At 40.3% G+C, this 24,181-nt stretch overlaps 4 protein-coding genes and 1 long non-coding RNA gene across 6 annotated transcripts; 3 read left to right on the top strand and 2 right to left on the bottom strand.

Moving 5' to 3' along the window:
* The first annotated feature begins 1,347 nt into the window (after positions 1-1,347).
* Positions 1,348-10,539, top strand: ppm1la (protein phosphatase, Mg2+/Mn2+ dependent, 1La). The gene is made up of 4 exons (XM_038718111.1): positions 1,348-2,280; positions 5,550-5,724; positions 7,231-7,392; positions 7,702-10,539. Exons 1-4 carry the CDS (start codon positions 1,882-1,884, stop codon positions 8,076-8,078), a joined length of 1,113 nt encoding a protein of 370 aa, XP_038574039.1. The 5' UTR covers positions 1,348-1,881; the 3' UTR covers positions 8,079-10,539.
* Positions 10,540-11,227: 688 nt separating this feature from the next.
* arl14 (ADP-ribosylation factor-like 14) lies at positions 11,228-13,968 on the top strand. The gene has a single exon (XM_038718112.1). The coding sequence runs from the start codon at positions 13,230-13,232 to the stop codon at positions 13,833-13,835; it is 606 nt and encodes a 201-aa protein (XP_038574040.1). The 5' UTR covers positions 11,228-13,229; the 3' UTR covers positions 13,836-13,968.
* Positions 13,969-16,313: 2,345 nt separating this feature from the next.
* On the bottom strand, positions 16,314-19,558 carry LOC119902139 (zona pellucida sperm-binding protein 3-like). Of its 2 annotated transcripts, none has more exons than XM_038718110.1 (8): positions 19,195-19,558; positions 18,903-19,018; positions 18,654-18,757; positions 18,311-18,428; positions 18,066-18,183; positions 17,900-17,985; positions 17,461-17,726; positions 16,314-17,109 (listed from the first exon to the last, which is right to left on the bottom strand). In XM_038718110.1, exons 1-8 carry the CDS (start codon positions 19,531-19,533, stop codon positions 17,057-17,059), a joined length of 1,200 nt encoding a protein of 399 aa, XP_038574038.1. In that variant the 5' UTR covers positions 19,534-19,558; the 3' UTR covers positions 16,314-17,056. The 2 variants fall into 2 exon arrangements, with proteins under 2 accessions (XP_038574038.1, XP_038574037.1); XM_038718109.1 differs by having other exon boundaries at positions 18,311-18,488; positions 19,195-19,557.
* Positions 19,541-21,868, top strand: LOC119902143. The gene is made up of 3 exons (XR_005444299.1): positions 19,541-19,589; positions 21,078-21,168; positions 21,793-21,868. It is a non-coding gene; the product is annotated as an uncharacterized LOC119902143 (long non-coding RNA).
* Positions 21,488-23,815, bottom strand: LOC119902142 (interleukin-12 subunit alpha-like). The gene is made up of 7 exons (XM_038718113.1): positions 23,797-23,815; positions 23,543-23,694; positions 23,363-23,449; positions 23,126-23,167; positions 22,327-22,449; positions 22,072-22,116; positions 21,488-21,904 (listed from the first exon to the last, which is right to left on the bottom strand). The coding sequence occupies exons 1-7, from the start codon at positions 23,813-23,815 to the stop codon at positions 21,773-21,775; spliced, it is 600 nt and encodes a 199-aa protein (XP_038574041.1). The 3' UTR covers positions 21,488-21,772.
* Positions 23,816-24,181: the final 366 nt, after the last annotated feature.

Genomic DNA, 24,181 nt, shown 5'->3' with positions numbered 1-24,181 from the left:
TGCTGTTTGTACTACCTGTTTTGAGAAATGCCCTTAGTGTTTTGCAAATGTAAAGGATGATTCGAGAAATGCACCAAAGCAATTGAGAAATACTGTAAATACAATTTCAGGCTTTGAGGCTTTTGATTAATATCTCACACCGCACTCTAACTTTTACTCCCAACAAATGTAAAGAAGAGTGCGATGCATTGGTGTTCTAATGTCAATCCATACATTTAAGCAGATTAGCCTACAAAATGCTTCTATATCACCACGCTGCAAATCTAATTATACCACAACAGAGCTTGTTTTTGTAGGAAGACTACTATTTACACTGAACTGTGGAGGTAGCCTATCCTGTATGCTCATGCTGCTGTCCCTGATGTCCCTCAACCTTACTGCCATTCAATTTTTCACCCAAGCCACCATGCTCGGCCAAGTCAATTGATCAATGACATACAAAAGGCAGCAGCATACCTGTGTGTTCATTTATAAGGTCTTGTTATCTAAGTAGCAGAATCAATTAACATCCTTAGTTCAAAGGGAACAACCATGATATGTGTGATCACTGCTTTGTGTGACAGCATGCATGTTGTGATGTTGCATTTATGTAATTTGTTCTCAGGCCTCCCTTGTAAAATCGATGTTAATCTCAATGAGACTTCTTGAATAAATAAAGATGAACTGAACACCTGGTTACTGTAAATATCGCAGCCAGAGGTGTATTACTGCAGAGAGCCACGAAGAGGCAGTGTTTGATCAATGCAGTAAATACCATCTGAACATAATGCCTATTATAATCTCACATCAGGTATTGAGCTCATATGTTTTGCTATAATATAGAATTAGTTATTATTGTGCAACAGCCTACCATTTTTTATGTAAATGTTGCTGCCTAGGTATTGTATTTATTTGTACTTTGTATGTGGGTGTATTCTGTTCTATTCTACGCCTAGTTTCTAGTCTGTTATATTTATTAATGTCCATTGGCTCATAAAAAGTCAGCAGGGCTATAAACCGTTCCATGATGAATTGGAGATATTATGGACTGAATCTGCAGCCTATGATACGAGTATGATAGCCTATGTCAAATTATAGGCCTCCTCGATGACATCATCATTTGATTCCGCAGCCACCGTCATTGGTTCCAGTGTTTTGCTTGTCAGTTGCTGTGAACTCGCAGCTGCGCACTCTTGTCAGCGCCGGCTACATTCAAAGGACGAGCCCATGTCAAGTTGGCAACTATCAAACACACTTCCGCTAAAGACTTTCAAAATAAAGCCTTTGCTTTAAAAACATCCATTTAGCACGAGCTTTGGCCTACAGCTCCTTCTAATGTTTCCGGTCTCATTCTTACTCTCCCATGGTGGTTTGACACAGCTCAAGAATGGAGGCGTGTGTGTGTGAAAAATTGTATGTTTATGCGAAGACTGAATAGACACATAGGCCTAAATAAAAACGGGGTCAGCGGCAGCAAAGGAGGACACCTCCGAGTCACATCGTCGACCCTCGCCCTTCTCCGGTGACTCCCATGTCTCTCTCCGGTGTGGGTCTAACCCAAAAAATCCGTCATCCAACAATGGGCTGCGGGAGATCGGCTAAACTCGGAGAATCCCCTTGCAGCTGTTCCGGGAGCCGAGGATAGGACCAAGGCATCGGGCCGAGTCAATGAGGGTGGCCTGTACGCTTTTGTCCTGCGTCTCTCGGGCCGGTGTCTGGCAGGCAGCCGTGCACAGTGCGGTAATGCGGTCGGAGTAGAAAATACAGGCCCCCCAGGAGCACTTTAAATGTTGAAACTCAGGCGTTGCCAGAAATTGTGGTAGTGAATCGATCTCTTTATAGTTCCGCTGAGCGGATGGAGTGAAAAGGGGAGAGAGATAGACTGCAGCTTGGTTGCGTGTGATGATAGGAGACACAATGACGCTCTTGTCTCTTCTGGGTCGGATCATGCGCTATTTTCTCCTCAGGCCTGAGACATTGTTTCTGTTGTGCATCAGTCTGGCGCTGTGGAGCTATTTCTTTCACACGGACGAGGTGAAAACCATCGTCAAGTCCAGCCGGGACGCCGTGAAGATGGTGAAGGGGAAAGTGGCTGAGATGATGCAGAATGACCGGCTGGGAGGCCTCAGTGTCCTGGACGCAGAGTTCTCCAAAACCTGGGAGTTCAAGAATAACAACGTCGCCGTGTACTCCATACAGGGGAGGCGAGATCACATGGAGGACCGCTTCGAGGTGCTCACCGACATCTCCAACAAGACCCACCCGTCCATATTCGGGATATTTGACGGCCACGGTGGAGAGGTAGGCTGAGAGGGAGAGGGTGCAGTTTTATCACAATACGTTTGGAGCCTGTGGTGGCAATTCGAGTTTTCAGATAAACAGCTCAGGCACAAACACTTGTCTTTCTGTGAATTTTATTTAAGTCTTCTGCAGAAGGACTCACAGCAACACACATACGCCGTGTACATGTATGCTCTAATGAGTGAGAAGCTCCGTGAGCCTATTATTTTTCCAGCTTTAGGGTCAATCATATCATCCCACAGACCTCCTGCTGCACACAGGGTAGCATCATTTGGATTGAGAGCAGGTACAGAGACAGACTGGAAGTTCTCTGGAGATTGCATGCTGCTTTTAGACCTATTTTAATCCCATCATGACATTTAGGAAGATTTAGACTTAACATAATATGGCATATCATATTTTTTATATATTATTTAAAAGGTAGAGATAAATTTATATTGGAAAAAAATAAACAAAATAACAATAGGACACCCACCCCCTGCATCATTGTATTCTTTTGTGGATACAACCTCCTCCTTTCCACGGCCAATTAGGGAGTTAACTTGGGATTCATCACAAAGAGCTTGTGAGTGTGTGTGTGTGTGTGTGTGTGTTTAGGGTTTTGTCTGTCTTTCTTCCACTCCCTGTGTTAAGGGTCAGTGGTTTCTCATGACCACGTGTCCTGGATGCCATCTGTCACACCACCATCACCACCACTGTCCGCCATGGGGTTCCAGTATGAAACATTTCACCCAAGGATTCTGTCTAGGTTTCTGATTTAGAGCCCAGACTTCCTGTTTCACATCATTTATTGTTAAATTTTTCCGCTAATGCAACACATGAACAGATATAGATTGCAAGCAACTCTTTGGTGACAATTATTTTAACACAAAGTCATCATTGTAGCCTATTAATCCAAGAATTTCAATTATTATGTTTTTTAAAAAGCACCTATCAAGCTCTGCATACAAAGTTTCATATGTAACTAAAAGATGATGTCATGGTTAAATTACATTTGTGTCACAGTTGGGAGCTCCATCTCTTAAACTATATGTTCTAAAATTGCACCAGAATATTCATCCCTTTGAATGACATGCTGTACATCTACATTTTGTATCATCAAAAATACTAGAGGAGCTGCCCGTTCTCTTTTTAAAAAGATGAGTTGCAGGAGTTGCTGCATTTTGTTCAGTCATAGAGAGTAGTAGGTTGTTTACCCATCTGATCCCTCTGTCTATTTCTGTTTCATGAACAAATATTTATCCTTCCTGTTTTTCCTGACATTGCACTCTTTCTCCCTCACTTTCACTCTCTCTCTCTCCTGCAAGCTTTCCACCCTGTCCTCCCTTATTTTAGTCTAATGTGTGTATCTGTGCATAAGTGTGTTTATTTGTGTTTGCTTGTTTGGTTCCCCTCCTTTTGCTTATTCTCTATTGCTATCCTTTTATCTGTCACAGGAATGGGTTGCTGTGACATCAAGCACAGCATAGGGACATAGGGACATTAGCATCACACCACACCTCCTGAGATATGGAATCATACTCATTCCCATAACTACAGTTTCCAGTCTAAAAACAAAGCACTGACAATATATAGATAGTAGTTATATAAGATAAGTCTCATGTTAAGGGTTCTTTAGTAAAGGCTGTGTTTAGCTTCTGGGACTCGATGATGCTAATGACGTTAGGAAAAATCACCACATGTGTGGATATCCTTTGTGATTTATTTGCTAGTGCATTTTTATGCAGGTTGGTGAAAGCAAACACACACACACACATCACCATTATTAAATGCAGCAATGCCGCCAAACCAAATACGGGCAGATAGAACAGGCTTTCTCTGCCACTGCAGTGCGCTCTGGCTCTGAAAATATGCAGGGAACAGGTCCCTGTTTTCTTTTCTTTCTTTTTTTTTCTCGGAGGGAGGGGGGTTCTTGTATTTTTTTTTATCGGTAAGGCCCAGAATGAGTTATGGCCCAGAATTATAAAAGTCAGCACAAGCTGCTGCTGCTCTTTTAACATGATTCACTGAGACTATTTGCTGTTGAAGCAAGAACTTTTAAAAAGGCTTTCACACTACTTTGCTGTATAAAATGGAATTTATATTCATACGCTAACTCTGGAGCCAAATGGGATTTAACAAAGCGGCAGTGTCAATAAGAGATCCATTAATCAAATTTTAATAAAATTGGTCCAATATTTTACAGTCATTAAATCCTCAGACAGTGAAATATTTGAGCCATTTATGAAGTGCACTGGCATTTTCAGCAGGTTACGACAAATGGAAATTTATACTTGAAGCTCTTTTCATGATAAAACCTCACTGAGTGCCGTTCTTTCCAATTAAATAAATGAATGAGTACACTTGTGCAGCGAAAGTGGAAGACAGGGGGGCGGGGGGCTGCAGGACAGGATGGTTTACTTTAGTGAATCTGTTATAATATTTCACGTCCAGGTCTCGTCCCCTTGTATTTTATTCCCAATTCCAATTAACTAAAGATGAATATTTTAAGTACAAATGTAGCAGAGAGGTTTAAATATAAACTCTTGAGACACATGTTTGTCTTTGCTAGGTTTTTGGCTGTATTTGAGTTGGTATTAATTAAAACCAAAATGCAATGATCCTAACCATGAACGTTTTAGTGCTGAAGGGTCAAAATTAAGATAAAATTCAAACTGAATTCACATGGCGTCTCATACTTGTGCTGTCGAACTGTTTTGGCGCATCAGAACAAAACAGTGACGCATGTAGATCAATGGTTGGAAGTGGCCTGACCCTTAACACATGAACACATGAAATATAGAATATGTACTCTGCATCATTGGGACATTAAGATGGTGTAACATTTTCCCATTTTAGATTTGATTCGAATGCATTAGCATAATGGAAATCTTGGCACAGAAAATGAGGGAATAAGCAGAATAGCAAAGGCAGGAGGAGGAGGGAAAGTGGGCTAGAGGATGAAGAGGTTGTTCAATAATTCAGCGCAGAGCACCTGCTGTAAGAAACTAAAAAAATAATTAATTTGAGTACACTGGAGCATATTACCTGGCAACTATGGCTAACTATAACATCTTTACAATAATATTTATCCTATGCTGTTTTATGCCTATTAAATTATGATTAAATGTTTATGTATAATACAGTCAGCAAGTTATTTGTATAAGAAACTTGCTGTACATCATATAACTACAGTAAAATCTGAAAGTTACCATCTTACCATGGAACCTGCACTAATTTTAGACGTTGTCTTAAATTCTTGTAGTATAATTACCTCCTCCCTCTCCCAGGCTGCAGCAGACTATGTGAAGGCCCACCTACCAGAAACCCTGAAGCAGCAGCTGCAGTCCTTTGAGAGAGAGAAGAGAGAGAGCGCTCTCTCTTACGCCAGCATCCTCGAGCAGCGCATCCTGACTGTGGATCGTGAGATGCTGGACAAGCTCTCTGCCAACCACGATGAAGCAGGTCAGGAGGGAGAGGAGAGTGGTGGGAAGTGAATACATATAGTACTGTGCAAAAGTCTTGGGCCAGTGTGGCAAAATGTGTAGAGTAAGTTATTTTTAATGTTTTTATTTTAATAGATTAGATTTATCAGTTACCAAATATAATGTGAGTGAACAGTAGAAAAATCTAATCAAATCAATATTTGGGGTAACCACCCTTTGCCTTCAAAACAGCATCAATTCTTCAAGCAAACACTTGTACAACGTTTTTTATGGATCTCAGCAGGTAGGTTAGCCCAAACATATTAGTTCTCTTTTGGAAAGTGAAAATAACCAGCAGAGATGTATAGTGAAATTACAACCTAAAATTCCACCCACACAAATGAAGCGTACAAACAAAAAACAAATACTTTAAAAATGTCACTTTACATCTTTGGTCATACATTTTAATCTAAAACTCAACATTTGCACTGTCTTCAAGTGCCTTTTCGATCGGCATTCTTGCTCTCTGCCTCTTAAAGGACACGCTGTGTCGCAGCTCCTCGGCTATCAAATATAACATCCTCTCTGCGCAGTGCCATTTACCTCTGTGATGGGCTCCCTCTGTGCACTCCACTTGTAATACTGACTGAGAAAAGTGAGAGTGCTGTGTTGTAACATCATGCCGCTGCACATTGATAATAGTGTAATTGATAGTCTTTGCGTTGATATAAAATTCAGAGCTACTGTCCAGATTGATCAGTTGGTGGCACTGGATACCTCAAACAGTTTTCCTTCATTTCTTTTGGTCTATGTTTTTTCATTGTTGATTTGTTTGGTGCCATTCTGGGATTGTGTAAATTCAGTATATTTAAGATACAATGGAAAACCCAATAATTCACTTGTGAATCTCTTTCTATATGACTCATTTTGATCAGTCTGTATTTGTTGTGCTTGTTTTACTATAGACATGAAACTCAATGTTCTCCAAGTGGTTTCTCTGCCGGTGGTCCCACTCTATAAGTTGCACCATTGATTTAATGTCTTTTCTTCCACGAATATACCACATTTGAAAGGTCAAACATTCCTATATTCTACCATAGGTTTCTGTACACGTACTCTCAGCCCTTTGGATTAGTCACTGTATTTACTATAGTGTGGCTGTCTGCTCTCTACACATTTTCATTCCTAGAGAGGTATCTACTAAAACACTGGATGCAATCTTAGCCCTTGCTCACCAAGGTTAAAGATCACATTAACCAAACACTAACTTTATGTCTCTTATTTGCTCTCAATAGCTACCATAAAGTTGTTTTGTGTAATATATTGACTTTGGCACAAATAGTAATTGCAAATATGGTTTGATTTTAAAAAAACAACAACAATTTAATGCCATGTTTTTTGAATCATCACAGGCTATGTTATGATGTGGCAAACCCTGAGCTTCTGTTACTCCCAACACACAGCCAGATTTGATTCAGGATTGTTAGGCACACAACGGCCTTCTCAGCTGTTTCCTCTCATTTTTGACTTTCCATCCCCCATGCAGGAACGACATGTCTTGTAGCGCTGCTGTCGGACCGAGAACTCACAGTGGCCAATGTTGGAGACTCTCGTGGCGTGTTGTGTGACAAAGATGGGAATGCTGTAGCACTATCACATGACCACAAGCCATATCAGCTCAAAGAGCGCAAGAGGATCAAGAGGGCAGGTACATGATGAGAGAAACAGCCCTGTAATTTAAAGCACACACTGAATGTGCCTGTACTAAATCTCTTGTGGTTGATTTTGGGGTCTTTGGTTGCCACCTGTTGGTGTATTCAGGAACAACATTGAGTTAAACGAGTTAAAGCACTGGGTCAGATTTTGATGTCTGAACCTAATCAAGTTATCTCAAATTGATTCAGTATTTCAGAGGTTATTTTAGTATTCCACCAGCCATGAGTCGGCTTGATATGCAGTATGTCAGCATATAGCCTCCAAGCATGTTTTTTTTTCATTGTTATGTCTTCATTTCCAGGAGGTTTTATCAGTTTTAATGGATCCTGGAGAGTCCAGGGAATCCTGGCTATGTCCCGCTCTCTAGGGGACTACCCGCTGAAGAACCTCAACGTAGTCATCCCCGACCCTGATATCATGACCTTTGACTTGGACAAACTGCAGCCAGAGTTCATGATCCTGGCATCAGATGGCCTGTGGGACGCTTTCAGCAACGAGGAGGCCGTCCGGTTCGTCCGCGAGCGCCTGGACGAGCCTCACTTTGGTGCCAAGAGCATCGTCCTCCAGTCTTTCTACCGCGGCTGCCCCGACAACATCACTGTCATGGTGGTGAAGTTCAAAAGTGGAGCTGGGGGGAGTAGCAAGGCGGGGGGTGCAGTAGGGCACGGTCATGTTTAGAGCTCACATTGTGATCAATGTTTTCTAAGATTTTCCCCATCTTCTGGATGGAGCACCTAGTGTGATATCACAGGAGGGCAGGGAGAATTTAAAGTGTGGACACTGAGGACTGTACTTTTGATAAACGCACACACATAAAGACACACACACAAAAATTCGGGTTTTGTTTTGTTTGTAAGTTTCTGATTGAGATAAGGGCATTTAAACACAATCTCATAACCATCATGCTTAATGATGAATACTTTAAAATACTGAACAAACAATGGGGATGCATAAACACAAGACAGCCAGACACCAAACAGGGGATTTCCTCTTAACCAGCACACATTAGACTGTGATTGATTTTACTACTGTTTACTGCACATGCACGTTAATGGTACAGCTCCACTGGAGGCTTCTTCAGAGGAGGCTTCAACTAGTGCCTACTCAAGAATTACTGTGCAACTACAGGAAGCTAACTGACAATGAATCTGCGAAAACACCACCCTGCTTGCTGCATTTTGATGATGCGCTTAAATATTGTATGCGTTTGTTGACCTGGAGAATGTTCTCAAATATAAAAAGACTCCAGTGCATCCATACCTGTTTATTTAACTTGAAATGATGCTACGCCTAAATTTGAACTTTTTGAGATTCAAACACTCCCCTGTAGACATGAGAGGTAACTGTCAACAATTTGTAGTTTCATGGCCTCATTTCATACTCCTTACAATCTAAAGCCAGCGGTCATCACGATGGGAAAAAAGTAGCATAAATATGGAGTTAGCAGGAGCTCTGATTGGCTGGCTTCTATGTGTTGGCAGGACTCTGACCCATCACAGCTCCAACTACTGCTACTACTACTGTGGGTTGGATTTCATTTAATCTTTACGTGGCCCACCACTTACACATCTTTAAATTAAAGAGATCACAAAATGGAAACTACAATTGTTTTTAATTGTAATTGTTTAATCAGGAAACTAATGACTTGCGAGAGGGAATATGAAAGGCAGACACCTAAATAATTGGAATAAATGTTACATATAAAAGCCTTTTGTAAAACAAACGTCGTGATTCCATTTTAAAATGTATACAAATGCACCATTTAAAGGTGGATTATTGAAATAGAATTAGTAATGGTCTAATTTAATGATCTTTTTTATTATTTTTACTTTTATAAGGCATACTTTTAATGTTGATTTAATGAATCAAATTATAATAGTTTTTTTGTTGTAGTTGATCAATGTATTAATTGTTGTAATAATTAGTAATAATGAAACAGTTTAACATGGCTAAATACATAACTTGTTAAATATACATCTTCTGTTGATTTGTGCACATTTGGTCAGGATAACTAGCTGTTTTAAGGATGGATGTAACTGTTAGACATTTGCGTGAGCCAACCAGTAGACTACATTTAAACCAATGAATGAGCAGAAGGTGGCTAGCCAGTGAGCCACGAAAGAGTAGTCTCAGAAGTTTCTATGGATATTTTCAAATTTCTTCACTGTAAAGAATGGTCACCATTGGAATCCTTTACTATAGCCACTCTTGTCTTTGAAGCCTGAAACTAAGCAAAATTTTACAGCCACTTTTCAAGTGTTCAGAAGGTTAGTGATGCTCAAGAAATGCTTTTGGGTTAACACACACACACACACACACACACACACACAGAGAACAAAATGCACTTTTAAGATGTTTTTATTATTTGGAATGGTAAATTCTCACATATCAGCCAGTGTAAACTCTCAATATCCTCCTAACACGAGGGTTTCAATGTATGTAGAACCTGATTTAGTTCCTAACCTTTCCCCTTTTGGTACTGCAATTTTGTGGAGCTCATGTAAACTGTTCCGTCAAAGTTGTTTTACACCATCTGCATCAGGGCATGTGCTTTGGCTTATCCATGTTTGTGTATGTCTCCATGGACACTGGTGGCTGCCTTTGACCTGGGAAGCACACGAAACAGACTTCCACACCTCTGCTGCTAAAAGATGACTCATCATGAGCTGTGCTGCTGCGGCCTGAATGCCAGTAGCTTGTAATATGACATGAGCAATGCAACTGGTGTCATGGACAGCAGCAACCTGTCAAGGAAAGTTACAGTAAACCATACATGATTTACTACTGTTTTATGTTCTACTACTTTTTACCACTGTGTTTCATGACTTTTTGCATCAGCTGAGAGAAGCTTTTTGTATTTTATTTTTTCCTCCATTTAACAGTTTACCTAATGCCTTATTTATTGTTTTTGGACTAATACGTTTTTGGATGCGTCTGGCGGTGTGCCAGTATATAATTTTTTTGTTCTTCTGCACATGAGCAGAAGTTTACAATCAATTAGATACCCATCACTTTCATGTTGAGAAGTAGTCCTTGATACACACATGTTGAGCGGTTGCTCAGTGTAAAAGAAAAGAAAACAGTGTAAAGACATTCTGTATGTAAACTATCAGTATTAAACAAACTCTTTCATCTTAAATGTATATGCCACTTCATTCTTTATATCTCAAAGGCCTGACATTTCATTCTGGCCTAACTGTGCAGCATGATTTCACTACAAAGACACACTTTTTTTCTCAAGTGTCCTTTTTTAAATCAGATTCTTAGCAGTAAGTTTATGGTATTTGTGTAGTCAATTTTGAGATGAAAAAAAGTAATTTATTTTTCACAACTTATTCATCCATAGACTATGCTTTTGTATATTCACAACACATCTAGGTGCATTTTCACACATGCACAGTGCTGCTGATCCTACAGAAGAGCCCCTGAAGAAGTTGCTAAAGAGCACAACAAATGTAGATGTTGAGGAAAGGGACAAGCCATGACTCATGTTCTTCCGTTCTCTCAGTTGTGTTCTTGCCACCAACCGCAGGTCTCAAGAACCTGTTTGTTGTAGATCATTTAGCGATCAGCAGTTTTGTTGGTGAGCTCAGAGTTAGGCTTGGCACGTGACGTCTTCTGAGTATTTCTGGGATGCCTCTACCGAACCGCAAATACCTTCCCATGCCATAACTCTGCGCTGTCGCCTGCAAGGCTACTCAGCCCCGCTGCAGCCCTCAGAGGGGAAGCGCTCGATGATGCCACGTTTGACGGGTCTGTAACAGGTGGGGGGACTCAGAATAGCTCAGACATGAACTGATCCAAATGCCCAAGACCCGTGTTGCAACATTCAGGCGTCTAATAACCATAAAGACACACAAGTGCGTCACACTACAGCTTTACGGGAACTCTTTGCCCTATTTTATGTGGATTTGGCACTTTATAAGTGAGACAAGTGCTCGCAGGCACCAGAGGAAGAAGACGACTGTCATTTAGCCAACTCATAAATAACCAAGCAACTCTGGTTTGTTTTTTAATTCCCTTGTATCCTTTAAAGGGGTATTTTGAATTGAAGATACAGTATGGGACAGCAAGGCTCCAAATCCTCCATAGAAGCGCGGGTGATTTTCCAACGAGTTGGCTCGGTGGACTTGTGTCAGAAAACGGACGCATGTTCACTCCTGCCTTCGTTGTCCACATTCAGAAGAAGGTGACCAGTCAGTCAGCCTGTCTTCACTCTTCTTCCCGGGCACTGGAGAAGTCAACACCCCATCACCGACCCCAAAGCCGCTGTGACACTGGAGGACTAGTTTACGTGATGGATAATCCAACCGGTGGCGTGTGGGTGAAGCCGGGAGAGAAACGGACCAGTTCTTGATACAAAAATAAAATCTCCAGGCGAATTGCACACGAATTATTCGATGGCATTAAGTCTAGCACTTTGTGACTGAAGCTTTGGCGTCTTCTGAGCAGCAGGATGCTACCGATGTGGGTTCCTGCGCTGAAGTGCATCCACACTGCAGCGTCTGGAATTAAGGTTGATTTAAATTGTCTTAGTGACATAGAGGAGTTGGCTGGACTGATCACTAATTTATTGATTTAGTCCATATCGGACATTTATAGTCAGTGTCAGACTGCAGGAGAGGGAGATGAGTGGATGCGAAAAGTGCCATGCGTCATGCACGCAGAGATAATATGTTTTCTTTGGAAACAGAGTCATTGTCTTGTTGACATGATTGTAAGTGATTATGTTTTTTTAAGAATGCAAACCTAACTGTTTTAATTTTCAGAATAATCAAATCAAATGAAAGAATTTGCTTGGGTTAAGTCAGTGCTGAGAGTTGGCTAACAACAACTCTGCTATTTAGATTGTTTGTAAACAGGGTGTACTTTAGCCTACTGTCAATGGCTGACCAACTTTTATTTATTTTCCTTCCTTTTAATTTGACTGTATCCTCTTTTTATTAATTTATGTAATACCATAGCACACAAATGTATTTAAATCAAATGTTTTTTTATATGGTATGTTTACGGTAGTTTGAATGTGATGGACTGGAGGTCAGTGTTGACCCACCTTTAGATTTAAGGAGAATGTTTGTCCAGAATGTCTCTCAATAACTGAAAGGTGTCATGGCAGTATTGAGGCGGCTTATGGCGCCTTTTGTTTTTGAGAAGCTCTGGAAGGTTTGAAGTGGTTTGGGGAAAGTAAAGGCGCATTTGAGGGACACGGCATCCACATTTCACATTTCTGTCAACTGGATGTCACGGTTGGAACTGTTAGAAATGTATATGTTGAAATGAATAATTTAAAGATTTAAACCTCTCATATTAATTTCTTTATTTTACTGTAGAGGAATCTAACGCTGGTGCAGCAAGAAACGGCATTTCTTTTTTTGGCAGAGGAAGTCTGTATATTGTTCCTTACGTTTGCCTATTTATTGTCACTTACACCAGGGCAGCTATTACGTTGCGAGTGAATATGTAATTACAATTAAAAATTGATTTTCAGGCAAATTATTGTATCTCATGTGTGCAACATGGTCCAAAAACAAGCATGGCTTAAACAGCAGAATGTAATTAGTAACTCAGGATCACTTAAAAATATTGTTCTTATAGACCTTTGTATGACTCACAGCGCAAATAAACAAGGGATATCCTCCGGTTGGTCGAAACTTTGCCCTCTGGTGTGGCGCCTTATCGGTGAGCTGTAAGTTATAGTGAGCATGGAACTAATGGCTTATCTATTTAACTCCGGGCAACGCACTAAGCAAACATTCGTCAAAAGGGTAAGTTATGGGGAAGATGTGCATATTCTAATTGGGTTGACTGCCTTTATCTCTCCCCGTCGCCATGGGACTGCGAGGATCTAAACCACCAGAAGCCAGAGTTCTCCTTCTGGGCCTGGACAACGCTGGAAAATCGACTCTTCTTTACAAACTGAAGCACAACGCGTGCGTATGCACGGTTCCCACCATTGGCTTCAACGTGGAAATGCTCGAAGTGAGAAAGAACAGGAAGAACATCGCCTTAACTTTGTGGGATGTTGGTGGTCAGGGAAAGATGCGCGAGCACTGGAAGAGTTTCCACCAGGACACAGCAGCGGTCGTGTTTGTCGTGGACAGCTCGGACAGGAGGCGTCTGGGGGAGGCGCGGAGGGAGCTAGACAACACACTGAGGAGCGAGCAGCTGCGGGGCCGGCCGCTGATTCTTCTCGCCAACAAACAGGACGTGGACGGCGCTCTGAATGTCACTGAAATCAAGGACATGTTTAACCTGACAAAAATTTGCTCAGGTCGGGATTGGTTCGTACAGCCTTGTTCCGCATCGACGGGAGTTGGAGTTGAGGAGGCTTTCAAACAAGTGGTCCAAATGGTCAAACTCCCATCAGACTCTGGGGCGATGAGAGACAATATCAAGGAAACGGTGCACTACCTCAAAGCTTCTCGCAAACATTAGGTTTTATTTGGCCTATATGAAATGTGCTATTTTCAAACCATTGACAATCTGACAAATTCATTTTGAAATAACCTTTTACTAGGCTATCTATACTAATGCATACCAACAATAAACCATATGTGAATAGATCAGACCTTTTGGTTAAGTCTATACATTTTTATGCGCATGTACCAATCCCAGTTGCGACTACAGAACCTTGCTGGCTACTTAAGACTTGAAACATTAGGCTAGCTATTATGATACTACCTATTACGGATAGCCTACCACAGGAAACCCAACGAACCATGAAGTGTATGAGTGTGCATTAATAGCACTGCTGAGTATAACAAACACGCGATAAGAAATGATTTTAACGGAGTTGTGCAGCATATTTTCTTTCAATTATTAAACAGAGTTCGATTATCTCACGCAGCCACAGGCATACAATGTTGGGTTCGTAGAGGCACATCACAGATAACAGCATCGATATCAACGAGATAAGTAACAAAGACAAGTGCACATGTTTAGCCTGTTGGTTTAGAAGAGGAGGAGGAGGCTACGGTGATTGTGAAAGACACCTTTGGCTGGCGTGTATCCTTCCAACAATAATTGTCTTGTTTTTCGTTTTTTTTTTCCTGATTAACGAGTCAAAAGGACAAAACAAGTGCCATGCTGTAGGATAATAGGCCTACACCAGCCACAGGGAGTATTCACGACTTGGCAACTCCAACTACTATCTTATTACCGATTTATAAAGCATTACTAGAGGCCATGTATTAACATCAGCAAAGACATTAACAAAGTAGTTAGAAAATGGAAACAAACTTGGACACTCCCCTTGGAATAAATGGATTAAAGAGCTACACACTCAGAGGCACACAGTTCAGACTGCTGCAGGGGAAATTCCACACAACGTCCTGGGCGGTTTGTTTTTGTATTTCTGAAATGTCCTTTATAATGATATAAAATTCACTAATGTCAAGTATATAGTACTAAATATCGAAGCCACACTTTATCCAACTGACGTTCTTGTCGTGTAGCTAGTCCCATGGACTCCGCTGCTCCCATCGCGCACAGTTTCTTCATACGTTGGCAGACGTTTGCATTCATCATATGAGGGCAGCTGAGCAGCAGGAGCTGGATCCATCCTCGAGTCCGGTGTACAGCTCTCCGTGAGCGGCTCTTGTGACGTGGTAACAGTTGGGTGTCCATTATGTGGCGGGGTGAGCTGCCTGGATCTGGAGCACAACACTCGCTGGACAAAGTATCCCATAGCGAAGAGAAGAAGCATAATAAGCACCCCAGAAAGTTTCCGGGTGACCATGGCGATGTTGTAGTAAGTCTTGTCCACGAACTGCTTGCAACAGGTGACGGCACTGGTGTCGTTTCCCTGCGCGCAGCAGATCTGGTCATCCCGGCAAAGGTCCTGTCCACATTTTCGGATGGAATACACAACCGTGCGAACCAGAAAGCAAACGGTGAACACCGTCAGTGCTTGGCATTTGCAGAAAAGCATCGCTTTTGTGTTCGAAGGGGGAGATATGATCCAGTGAATCGGTAATAAAGTTCGGGAAACAGGCTGTAGGCGAGACGATTCACTTGTGGATCATATGCTGAAAGATGCATTGGTTGAAACGCTGACGCAGAGCCATCGTCAGCGCGCCGCTTGCCCAGATCACATGTAAAAATGTTGATATAAAGATTAAGGGAAACAGAGTCAAAACAATTCAATATGTCCGCATGTTCACTCAATGAATCGTCAGCACTCAGCATTCGCCGAAGTGCAATTGGAGGTAGGCAGACAATGAATGTATCTCTGAAACATATGAATATGCTAATGAGCTTGACAATAACGCCAAAGTGTACTTCAGCGTGATTTATTATGCACTTAGCGGGAATACTGATGTCGTCCAGCAAATCGTAAACACAGTCTTGTTCATTTAATGTGAAAGTAAACAGGCGCCCAGGAGATCGAGCAGTCGCGTCGGAAACACTGACAAATGACCTATGGTGGTGAAGGTGGGAGGGGACATTAAAACAAGCGGCCTGCAGAGGTCCTTGAAGATGATTCAGGACCAGCGATCCACACGCCCTCTGGGGAAAACCAAGTGGGGCGCTGTCCGAGGTGCTGACGCATCCAAACCCAAATAACTAAATGTTCCAGCTGGTGCACAAAGACTTTCCATTTGCAATATTAATACTTGTGTACATTAAGGGGTCAGGACTTTCGTTAAAAGGCTTCAATGGTTTGGTCGACGTCCATTTATGCTGATCAGTATACCCGATGCTGGAAGTACAATCCGCTGGCTCCTGTCTAGGATATTTACTAAAGCTGTGAATGAAAGGCTTGGAAAGGTTGCAGCAGTGGTACTTTAACTCCAAAAAGCCAATAAACAATATTTCATGAAATTATTCTAAATACAACTTATGACAGAGGTAAGTGACCAAAAATGCTACAAATATATTTTCATACAACTCTCAAAGTAAACCAATACTATGTAGAGCTGTTGCTAATTATTTTTAATGGATAGGGTAGGCAAAAAACAAACATTTATATTGCACCCTCACAATGATAAATCAATAATGTGGCTACATGATGAGTAGGTTGCAGATAGTAATGGAGGGAAGTGCTCCCTAATAGCATGTATGCTTATCTCCTCAGGTCAAAATCGCTGGAATTATGTTGGATCGACAGTTACAGCAAAGAGATTGCTTCATGTGTTGTGTATTGCGTGTGTATTTCTGTTAAAAATACACAACACCATGATGTATCCTTTTGCTTGGGCCTAATGACTTTGAGTGCTTAAAACCCAATGCTAATTAAATTGTTTGCTGATGACATCAAGTTTTTGGCAATGCCGGATTTTGTAAAGATCAGATATCAGGTAATCTGGGATAATGCTCATGTGTTTTATGTAGGGAAGCTGCAACAAATAAGCAGCACCATTTTAATGTAAAATATTTGACAAAAAAAAAAAAAAAAAGTTTGCCATTTGTACAGAAAATACAAGAACTTTAACAAAGTAAATGTCCTTTGCAGTGGGTTGAAAAAGTTTACAGTAAGAAATTTCAAGCGAGATGGTATTTTGAATGAAAAGATTAATCTCTGCATTCACAGGTGTTGTCAGTTGTGTCCAAAATGTTTGTCCTGTACATGGCAGCAATGAAATCTGTTTATTTTAAATCCCAACACCCTTCAGTGTTTTTCTGAAAGTGTTGTTTTGGAATCCATTGGCTTTGTGTCAATTTTGCTGGATGGCAGGAAAATAATGGGTCCCAGCTGGATAGTTTGGCTCTGTAAAACAAATCACATGGGATCTCATTCAAATATGTCAGAGGGTCTCTTTCAGCTGCACTGAAGGTCAATGAATAATTGGACCACATAAAACAGGTGTATTAAAATCTAATTCAAGCATCCAACCACATTTAAAATATGCTGTGCCCATCATCTAAACTGAATACATATTAGTTAAACATTAGCACTATGAAACAATCCCTTTGAAATCACCATTTAGTCTGCATTAAGAACCTGCCAGTAAATTGTATCGTCTACATAAGATATGTTCATAAAGTTTAAATTGCACATAGATTGATCTCACGTAAGAAGAACCACAAAATCAGCAAATGTAATTTCTATTATACTCACGTGCACTGCACTTTGCTCCTCTCTTCAATCGAGCAGATGATTGCGGAGGATGGTTGTGTTTCTGGTGCATTCCTGGACGAAAACGGAAATAACTGGCTGGCGGTTGTTTAGCCCTGTTCTGGACTAAAGTCTCCTGTGGAGTCATGGAGGGCCAAGATTTGTTGCTGATGGTAGTTTTAGGGGGTTCTGTGGGCAGAGACTCCTCTACCCGATGGGAGATATCACAGCTTCTACATGCCTGGTCATTCCCATCAGCTGACCTCCATCTGTATAAGTAGGCAATGTGCAAAATAAAAGAACTCACTTTTCGCACCTCATAGCATTAGAACATTTTTCAGAGGACATTCAGGAGTTTTTTTTTTTTTTTTTATATAAATACTGTGAAGGGAGAACTGACCATGCTAATCACATTACAATTGCTGGATCATTTGTATAATACCTGTTTTCAATTACAGAGCAGGCCCTGTTCTGAGAGCTGACCGTTAACACGACTGGAACAGCCTTCACGTAGCAGGCTATGTACACCTATGGGAAAGAGTTTAGTGTTAAACTGGGATGTACAATATACCTTTAACAGAACAACAAATACAGGAAAATTAGCCAACCTGATTGCTGGGCCCCTGGTAGAACCTGAAGGCATCAACCTGAAACCTCAGTTTGTGCTCTTCAACTCTTGGTAGGAAATGGGAGCTGGAGTTAGTCAGGTAACCATCAAAAAGACATCTGTTAGGGCAGCAAAAGACAAGTGTTGGTAAGTGTTTCAAAGGAAATCACAAAACAGCTTAACTATAACCATATTTATTTTGTGGTTGCAGAATGGTGGGTTTTAAGATTTGGTTGAGGAGCTCACCCGTGATGCTTGATAAAGTCATATCTTAACGTAGCCTCTGCATCAGGAGTTGCAGTTGCAACACAGTGGTCAACATAGACTCGCAGTGGCATGTGGTTACCAATGATGGCAGAAACCTCTAAATGAATGGGTTCACCAAGGAAATACAAGTAAGATCCCCTCTCAAACTGCCAATCATCTGAAGATGATAGAAATGAGAACATTCAAGAAATAATTGTAATATTCTTTTGTACAACAGGCATCTTCAAAGAGAAGCAATAATAATGAAAATGGTAGCATTACACTCTACTGAAGATGAGTGAGAGGAGAAAAAGATGTTTAATCAATGCCATCTTTTAAATACCAGTCATGGTTCGCAAATTGAAGACCAGCTGATCCTCTGCTGAGGCTGTTTTGACAAAAGGAACCCAGGTGGGATGCAGGGAAATGCCATCCACAGCATACCTCCTGAAAACAGTAATATTTCAAGGGTCATCATCTTAGCACTGTTTAAATGTCAGCAGGCCAAATGCAAGAATACAGTCATGTCAAAATCCAAGTAGCTGGTTCCAACAGCACACACAAGTACTGTGTCAAAGTGTACAGGACTTACTTGTCATAATGACATTCAACTGGAATAGTTGCTCCATTCAGTCTAAGCAAACCATCCGATGAAGGTTCAGGTGAGTAGACCAGAACATTAGAATAGATAATCTTCCCTTTTGTCGACTGGAAGAAACAACGTTAAGTTTTTCAGAACGTAAAATTCTACATAGCAAAATAACAACACACAGAGAGCTGTAACATTTTAAAATGCACAGAAGTGTACAAATCCACCGAAACGGATTTGGAATATGTGACGAATTTCACTCAATCTGCATCCCATAATATATTACAATGCTTACTGATAGTTTGGTTCCACAGTCCATGTGGTGGGCCCAGATGGTGAATTCCGCCTCTCCTGAAGGGACTACTCCGCATGCGCTCCCGTCACTCACTGAATCTGAGCCCAGGCGCAGATGTCTGCCGTCCAACTGAATTCCCATATCAAACATGTCTGCCTGCAGCACAATCTCCAACGAGTCCGGGTGGCAGTTGACCGCGACAGGTTGAGGCGGGACGTCACCATGAGTCCTGCCTTCACTGGAGCCTCTGCTGGACACCAACCGGCTTTCTGTGAGTTTGGAAACTGAGATGAGAACGACAATCTGCCAAAAAGAGGTTACTTGGAGGTTGCGGTCCATTCTTGGCCTCCTCGAAAAGGTTAGGGAAGGAGCCCTCTGAAAATATCACCGCAGCTGTAAGTAATCTCCGGTGATTTGAACTTCTCAGACACACCTGGACGCAGGGTTTTCCTGATTATAACCCTGTTTCACTCAGTTCATCGTAACTTGAAATGTGTTAACATAAAAGCATGTGAATTAATAACAGTCAATCACAACTTAATGTGAAGGCATTTTGGAAGATTGGAAGATTTTGGCTAACCTATAGCCAATGCTATAAGCTGAATGTTCCTGTAGGTGGCACTACAAGTGCAAAAAAATAATAATTTGCCAGCTGCAAAATCATTGTTATCTACTGTAACTGAATTGAAGTAAGTTAATCATTTCCCCTAAACAGCAGGCTGCTATTAGTTCGGTAATAACATGTTCTCAGTGTAGAAAAATATGTCAGTTTTGTCCTAGAGGTTTGTCCAGAGGAGCTAGGCAGCATCACCGTTTAACATCCACTTTAATCATTAACCTGAGATAAGACCGTTTGGTTTAATGAAATGTTTTAAAAAATTACAAATGTACTCCGCAATGATATTGATACATTTTGTTTTGTCTTAAATGAGAAAGACATGATACAGGAGAATGATGCGGACTAGAGTCTTGTGATTCAGGAGCAGCTGAGAGAGGTTTTTAAATTTCTGTAACCCCGGATTTTGCCTCTCAGGTTACATACAGGCTGTGTGCAGTTTGAGAGGAAGTTCATTTGTAGGAAATATTAGTCTGTGTAAATATTCACCTAAAAAGATTGAAGTTAAGATAACGCAGTAAACAGTTGTAAATGCAGCAAATAGCATTGTTATGCATTTTTCTTCATTGTGCCCCTCCACTTTTGAATCCAACCCTCCACCCTTATACTGTAGTACAGAAGTTTTAAAACTGTGAAGCATGCCTCCCCAGTTGCCTCAGTTTTGCATATTTATCAATACTTTTGTACAAGTATCATTTTAACACTGTGTGTTTTTTGTACTTTTTCGAATAAGAGTAGCAGTATGATGTGCCCAGACTTATTCTAGTATGGTGGCATTTTTTTTCATTATTGAATGATTCATGTATTCAGATATACTGCTCTTTCTGTCTCTCCTGTGGCTGACACTGATCCACTTTATAATCTTTAGTCTTACACGTTTTCTGTGGCAAGAACATGAAAGGTCTCTCTCAACCCCATTAGCCACACATCCTGTGCCTATTCCGTTGAACACAGATGGGACGCAAATTGAGCTGACTAAGAAAACTTTATCTGGACATTCCACTGTTAAAGCTTTACTATTTTGTAAACAGCATTAAACAGGACTATCTGCTGTAGACTACATCCCTAACCCTGACATCATTGTGACTCCATTACAAATATTAGAGTAATCCAAACACCAAACTGAATATATTTTGACTGACTTTCACATCCTTCTGAACAAACTTTTTTTTTACTGACATTATTATGGTCACCTGATTGTAAGTGGACAATTAACACTGGACTTTCCAAATGAAGTGTGAACAATCACTATGTTATATTCTTTTAGGATAATTCTCACAAGGCTCAGCTGGTGGGGCTGAGTTGGTTCCAGGAAAATACAGTCAGGTGGCTACATCAGGATTTCAGGCCCATCATAAGTGAGAGCTTTTCTCAATAAAAGCAAATTAAATCTTTCCTGTAAATCACATATATTATTGTTTTGGTGTGATTGCAATAGATTAACTAACTGTAGCTGTGAAGCTCTTAAGGAAAGTCCAGTGACAATGACACTGATGATGAATTTGATCAGTATGTACTAGCTAAACAGTAATCAATTTTCTGGAATTAAAGTGAAAAAAGTAAGCAACAGTGGATAAATGAGAGATAAAACTGCAGGATTTATGCAGGAAAAATATTTATTAGGTAATTCTTTCAAACAAGTAAATAATATAATAATAGTTTAAAATAAATAGTCCAGAATAAAACAAATATTAATAAATAAATAGCACAGTCTGCAAATACACTTATATAAAAGAAAGCTTTTACACATCATCTTGTTGTCAAATATAAGTTAATGACTAAAAATAATAAATATGTACCTTTAAAACTGTTATGAAGTAATAAAATAGACTGAAGTGTTTTCTGTCACCGCTAGATTATTTGAATGTAACATTTTAACAACTGTTACTGTAGTTTGTCATTTGAATGTAAAGAGGTTCTGTATACGTTTCTGAAACTACTGATCTGTTAGAGCTCACTGATTTATTTAGTGTGTTCTCCAGAGTTCATGTATGCAAGGACTCTGTTGATTGTGATGGTGCGGACCTGGAAGCCCTTCAACACTTTGCAGAGGCTCAGTCTTTCATCGTAGGTGCTTGGACGGTCTACAGCAACCTTAAAGAAACAGAGAGGAGGTATGAATGATTTATTAAAATCAGTCTATAACCTAAAATGTTTTTAATGCTGTCTACAAGTTTGAAATTGGAGATACCAGAGTAAATAAAAAAACACACAACTGCATCTTAAATTTTGGTTATGGCATGCATTACGAGATCTCTTACCTCTTTTGAGGCCATGTTTGTTGGCAGAGACCATGTAAAGCAGTTCTGTTGTGAGCAAAAGATACATTTTTTACACATTTGACACTTTCATTAACAATTCAGTATTGCACGAGCTGTGCCTAAAGAGTTTATAGTAGGTGTTTTTGTGTAATAGCCCTTCATGAGCCAGCTAGTGTTAATGGTAAAAGATTTGCTGCAAATGGTATCAAACAACACTGAAGCTGAATACTGTAGGTATTGTGTAAAATTAGCTACCTCCATGAGTTCTCTGAGGCTGAACAGAACAGTTGGACCAAGTAAACTGTCAGGATCCGGCTGAGCAGCTAGAAATTTGTAGTAGTGATGCAGATCCTTCCTGATGTTTGTCAGACACATCTCCTAGATGGAAAAACAGCAAAGACCACCATGAAGACAATATATACATATATACATAGTGTATATACACTACACAGTTTATTAGGAACTCCTGTACAATCTAATTCAGCCTAATACAACAGCCCTGCCATAACATCTATATTTACAAAGCTCATAATGTTCAGTTTTTGCTGTTTAATTATATGTTTATTATTGAGGTGGTACTGGGCTACATTATAGTGAGAGAGAGGGTTGTCTATTTTATTTGGTCCTTCCCATTTGCATCCACGAAGTGGGCAGAATATTAGAAAGAGCTCTCAATATAATGCAGTTGTTCTGTACAGTGCCAGCCCTAACTATCACCTCAGTGCTGAAATATAATTTAAAACACCCCCTCAAAATAGCTGAACATTACAGGCATCATTTAAGTAGACTTAATGGCAGAGCAGACTTTATGGTTGTATTGGATTGCATTAGATCGCACAGGTGTACCTTCTAAGGTTGACACGGATTTTACACATAAAGTATGTGTCAATTGTTGTTTCACCCCTTTTATATTTATATGTGGCACATATTGAAAGCCTGACCAAAATAATTTGAGTTTCATAGGCTCTTAAAAGATAAATTAAATTAAAAAAATTAAAAGATCAAAGAAAGGTATTCTTAACGTATTTAGTCACAAAGACAGAGCACAACATACCTGATCAAATTCTGACTTAACGATTCCTGAACATGTTGACTCCTGTGGAACAAACACTGTTCAGTGTGTTATACAGATGTACAGCTACAACCGTGAACGACCATACTAGCTACTATATCCCAATGCATTACACTTTAGGATGTAAAACTGTCATTTAGTTTTTAACAGTAACAATAATGAATTTTGCTATGTCTCAAACTTGAAATACCCAAATACGAAAACTTTTTTATTATTTACCTTTGGTGCACACACAGATGGTGTGCTAGTCTCCATGTTCAGCTCCACACTCTGTTTCTTGCAGTCAATTCCACTGAACAGGTTATTCTAGGACACGGAAAGAGATTTTTTTTTAACTATAAAAGGCAGGTTAAAGATGACAGTGTAGAAATTAATCTCTGGTCAGTTTTATAGGCTTACCTGTGTGAGTGCATCAGTGATGTTCTCTAGAAGTGTCCGTGCATATAAAACACAGGAGTCCATCATCGGCCCCTTAGTCATCACAGGCAAAGACTGGCTGACCTGCCACAGAGGACAGGAAAGCACCAGGAGCAGCAGTGCAGGAGTGAAGTCTGGCAAAGAAGAGAAATATAGAGCTCCCTTAGTAAATCTACAGTTTTCACTACTTTGTTGCAAAAATTAAATACTGTTCAGACATGGTATATGATACTCACAGAGCTTGATGAAGGGCATCTTGGATAAGACTCTTGATTCAGATTCTTTGGTGTAACTGACTGAACTCAGACATCTTTAAGTGTTTTATACCCAGACTGATGCAGGGATTTCCCTCACAGTATTGTAGTGTGTTGACTGTAAAGTGAAAGTTGTTTTCTTTCCCCCCTATATCACATCGCTTTGGTGAAACTGGAATTAACACAAACACTGTAATGGAGCTTCACACTGTTTACTGTTCATTGTTGACATTTCCAAAGAGTGCATAGTGAAAGCATTACATTACATGCTATTTAAACTGGAATCCTGGACAACCACATCTAAAGTTTGTCTAATATCTGCCATGTCCAGTTTCAGTAATCAGCAAAAAAACACATTTAATTTTAT

This window comes from Micropterus salmoides, unplaced genomic scaffold, assembly GCF_014851395.1.
Source record: "Micropterus salmoides isolate LMB-PRFRI ecotype aquatic unplaced genomic scaffold, ASM1485139v1 Ms_hic_scaffold_14, whole genome shotgun sequence".
Classification (NCBI taxonomy): Eukaryota; Metazoa; Chordata; class Actinopteri; order Centrarchiformes; family Centrarchidae; genus Micropterus; species Micropterus salmoides.
Note: the sequence above shows the minus strand (reverse complement) of the source record. Positions and strands in the feature narration are given on the sequence as shown.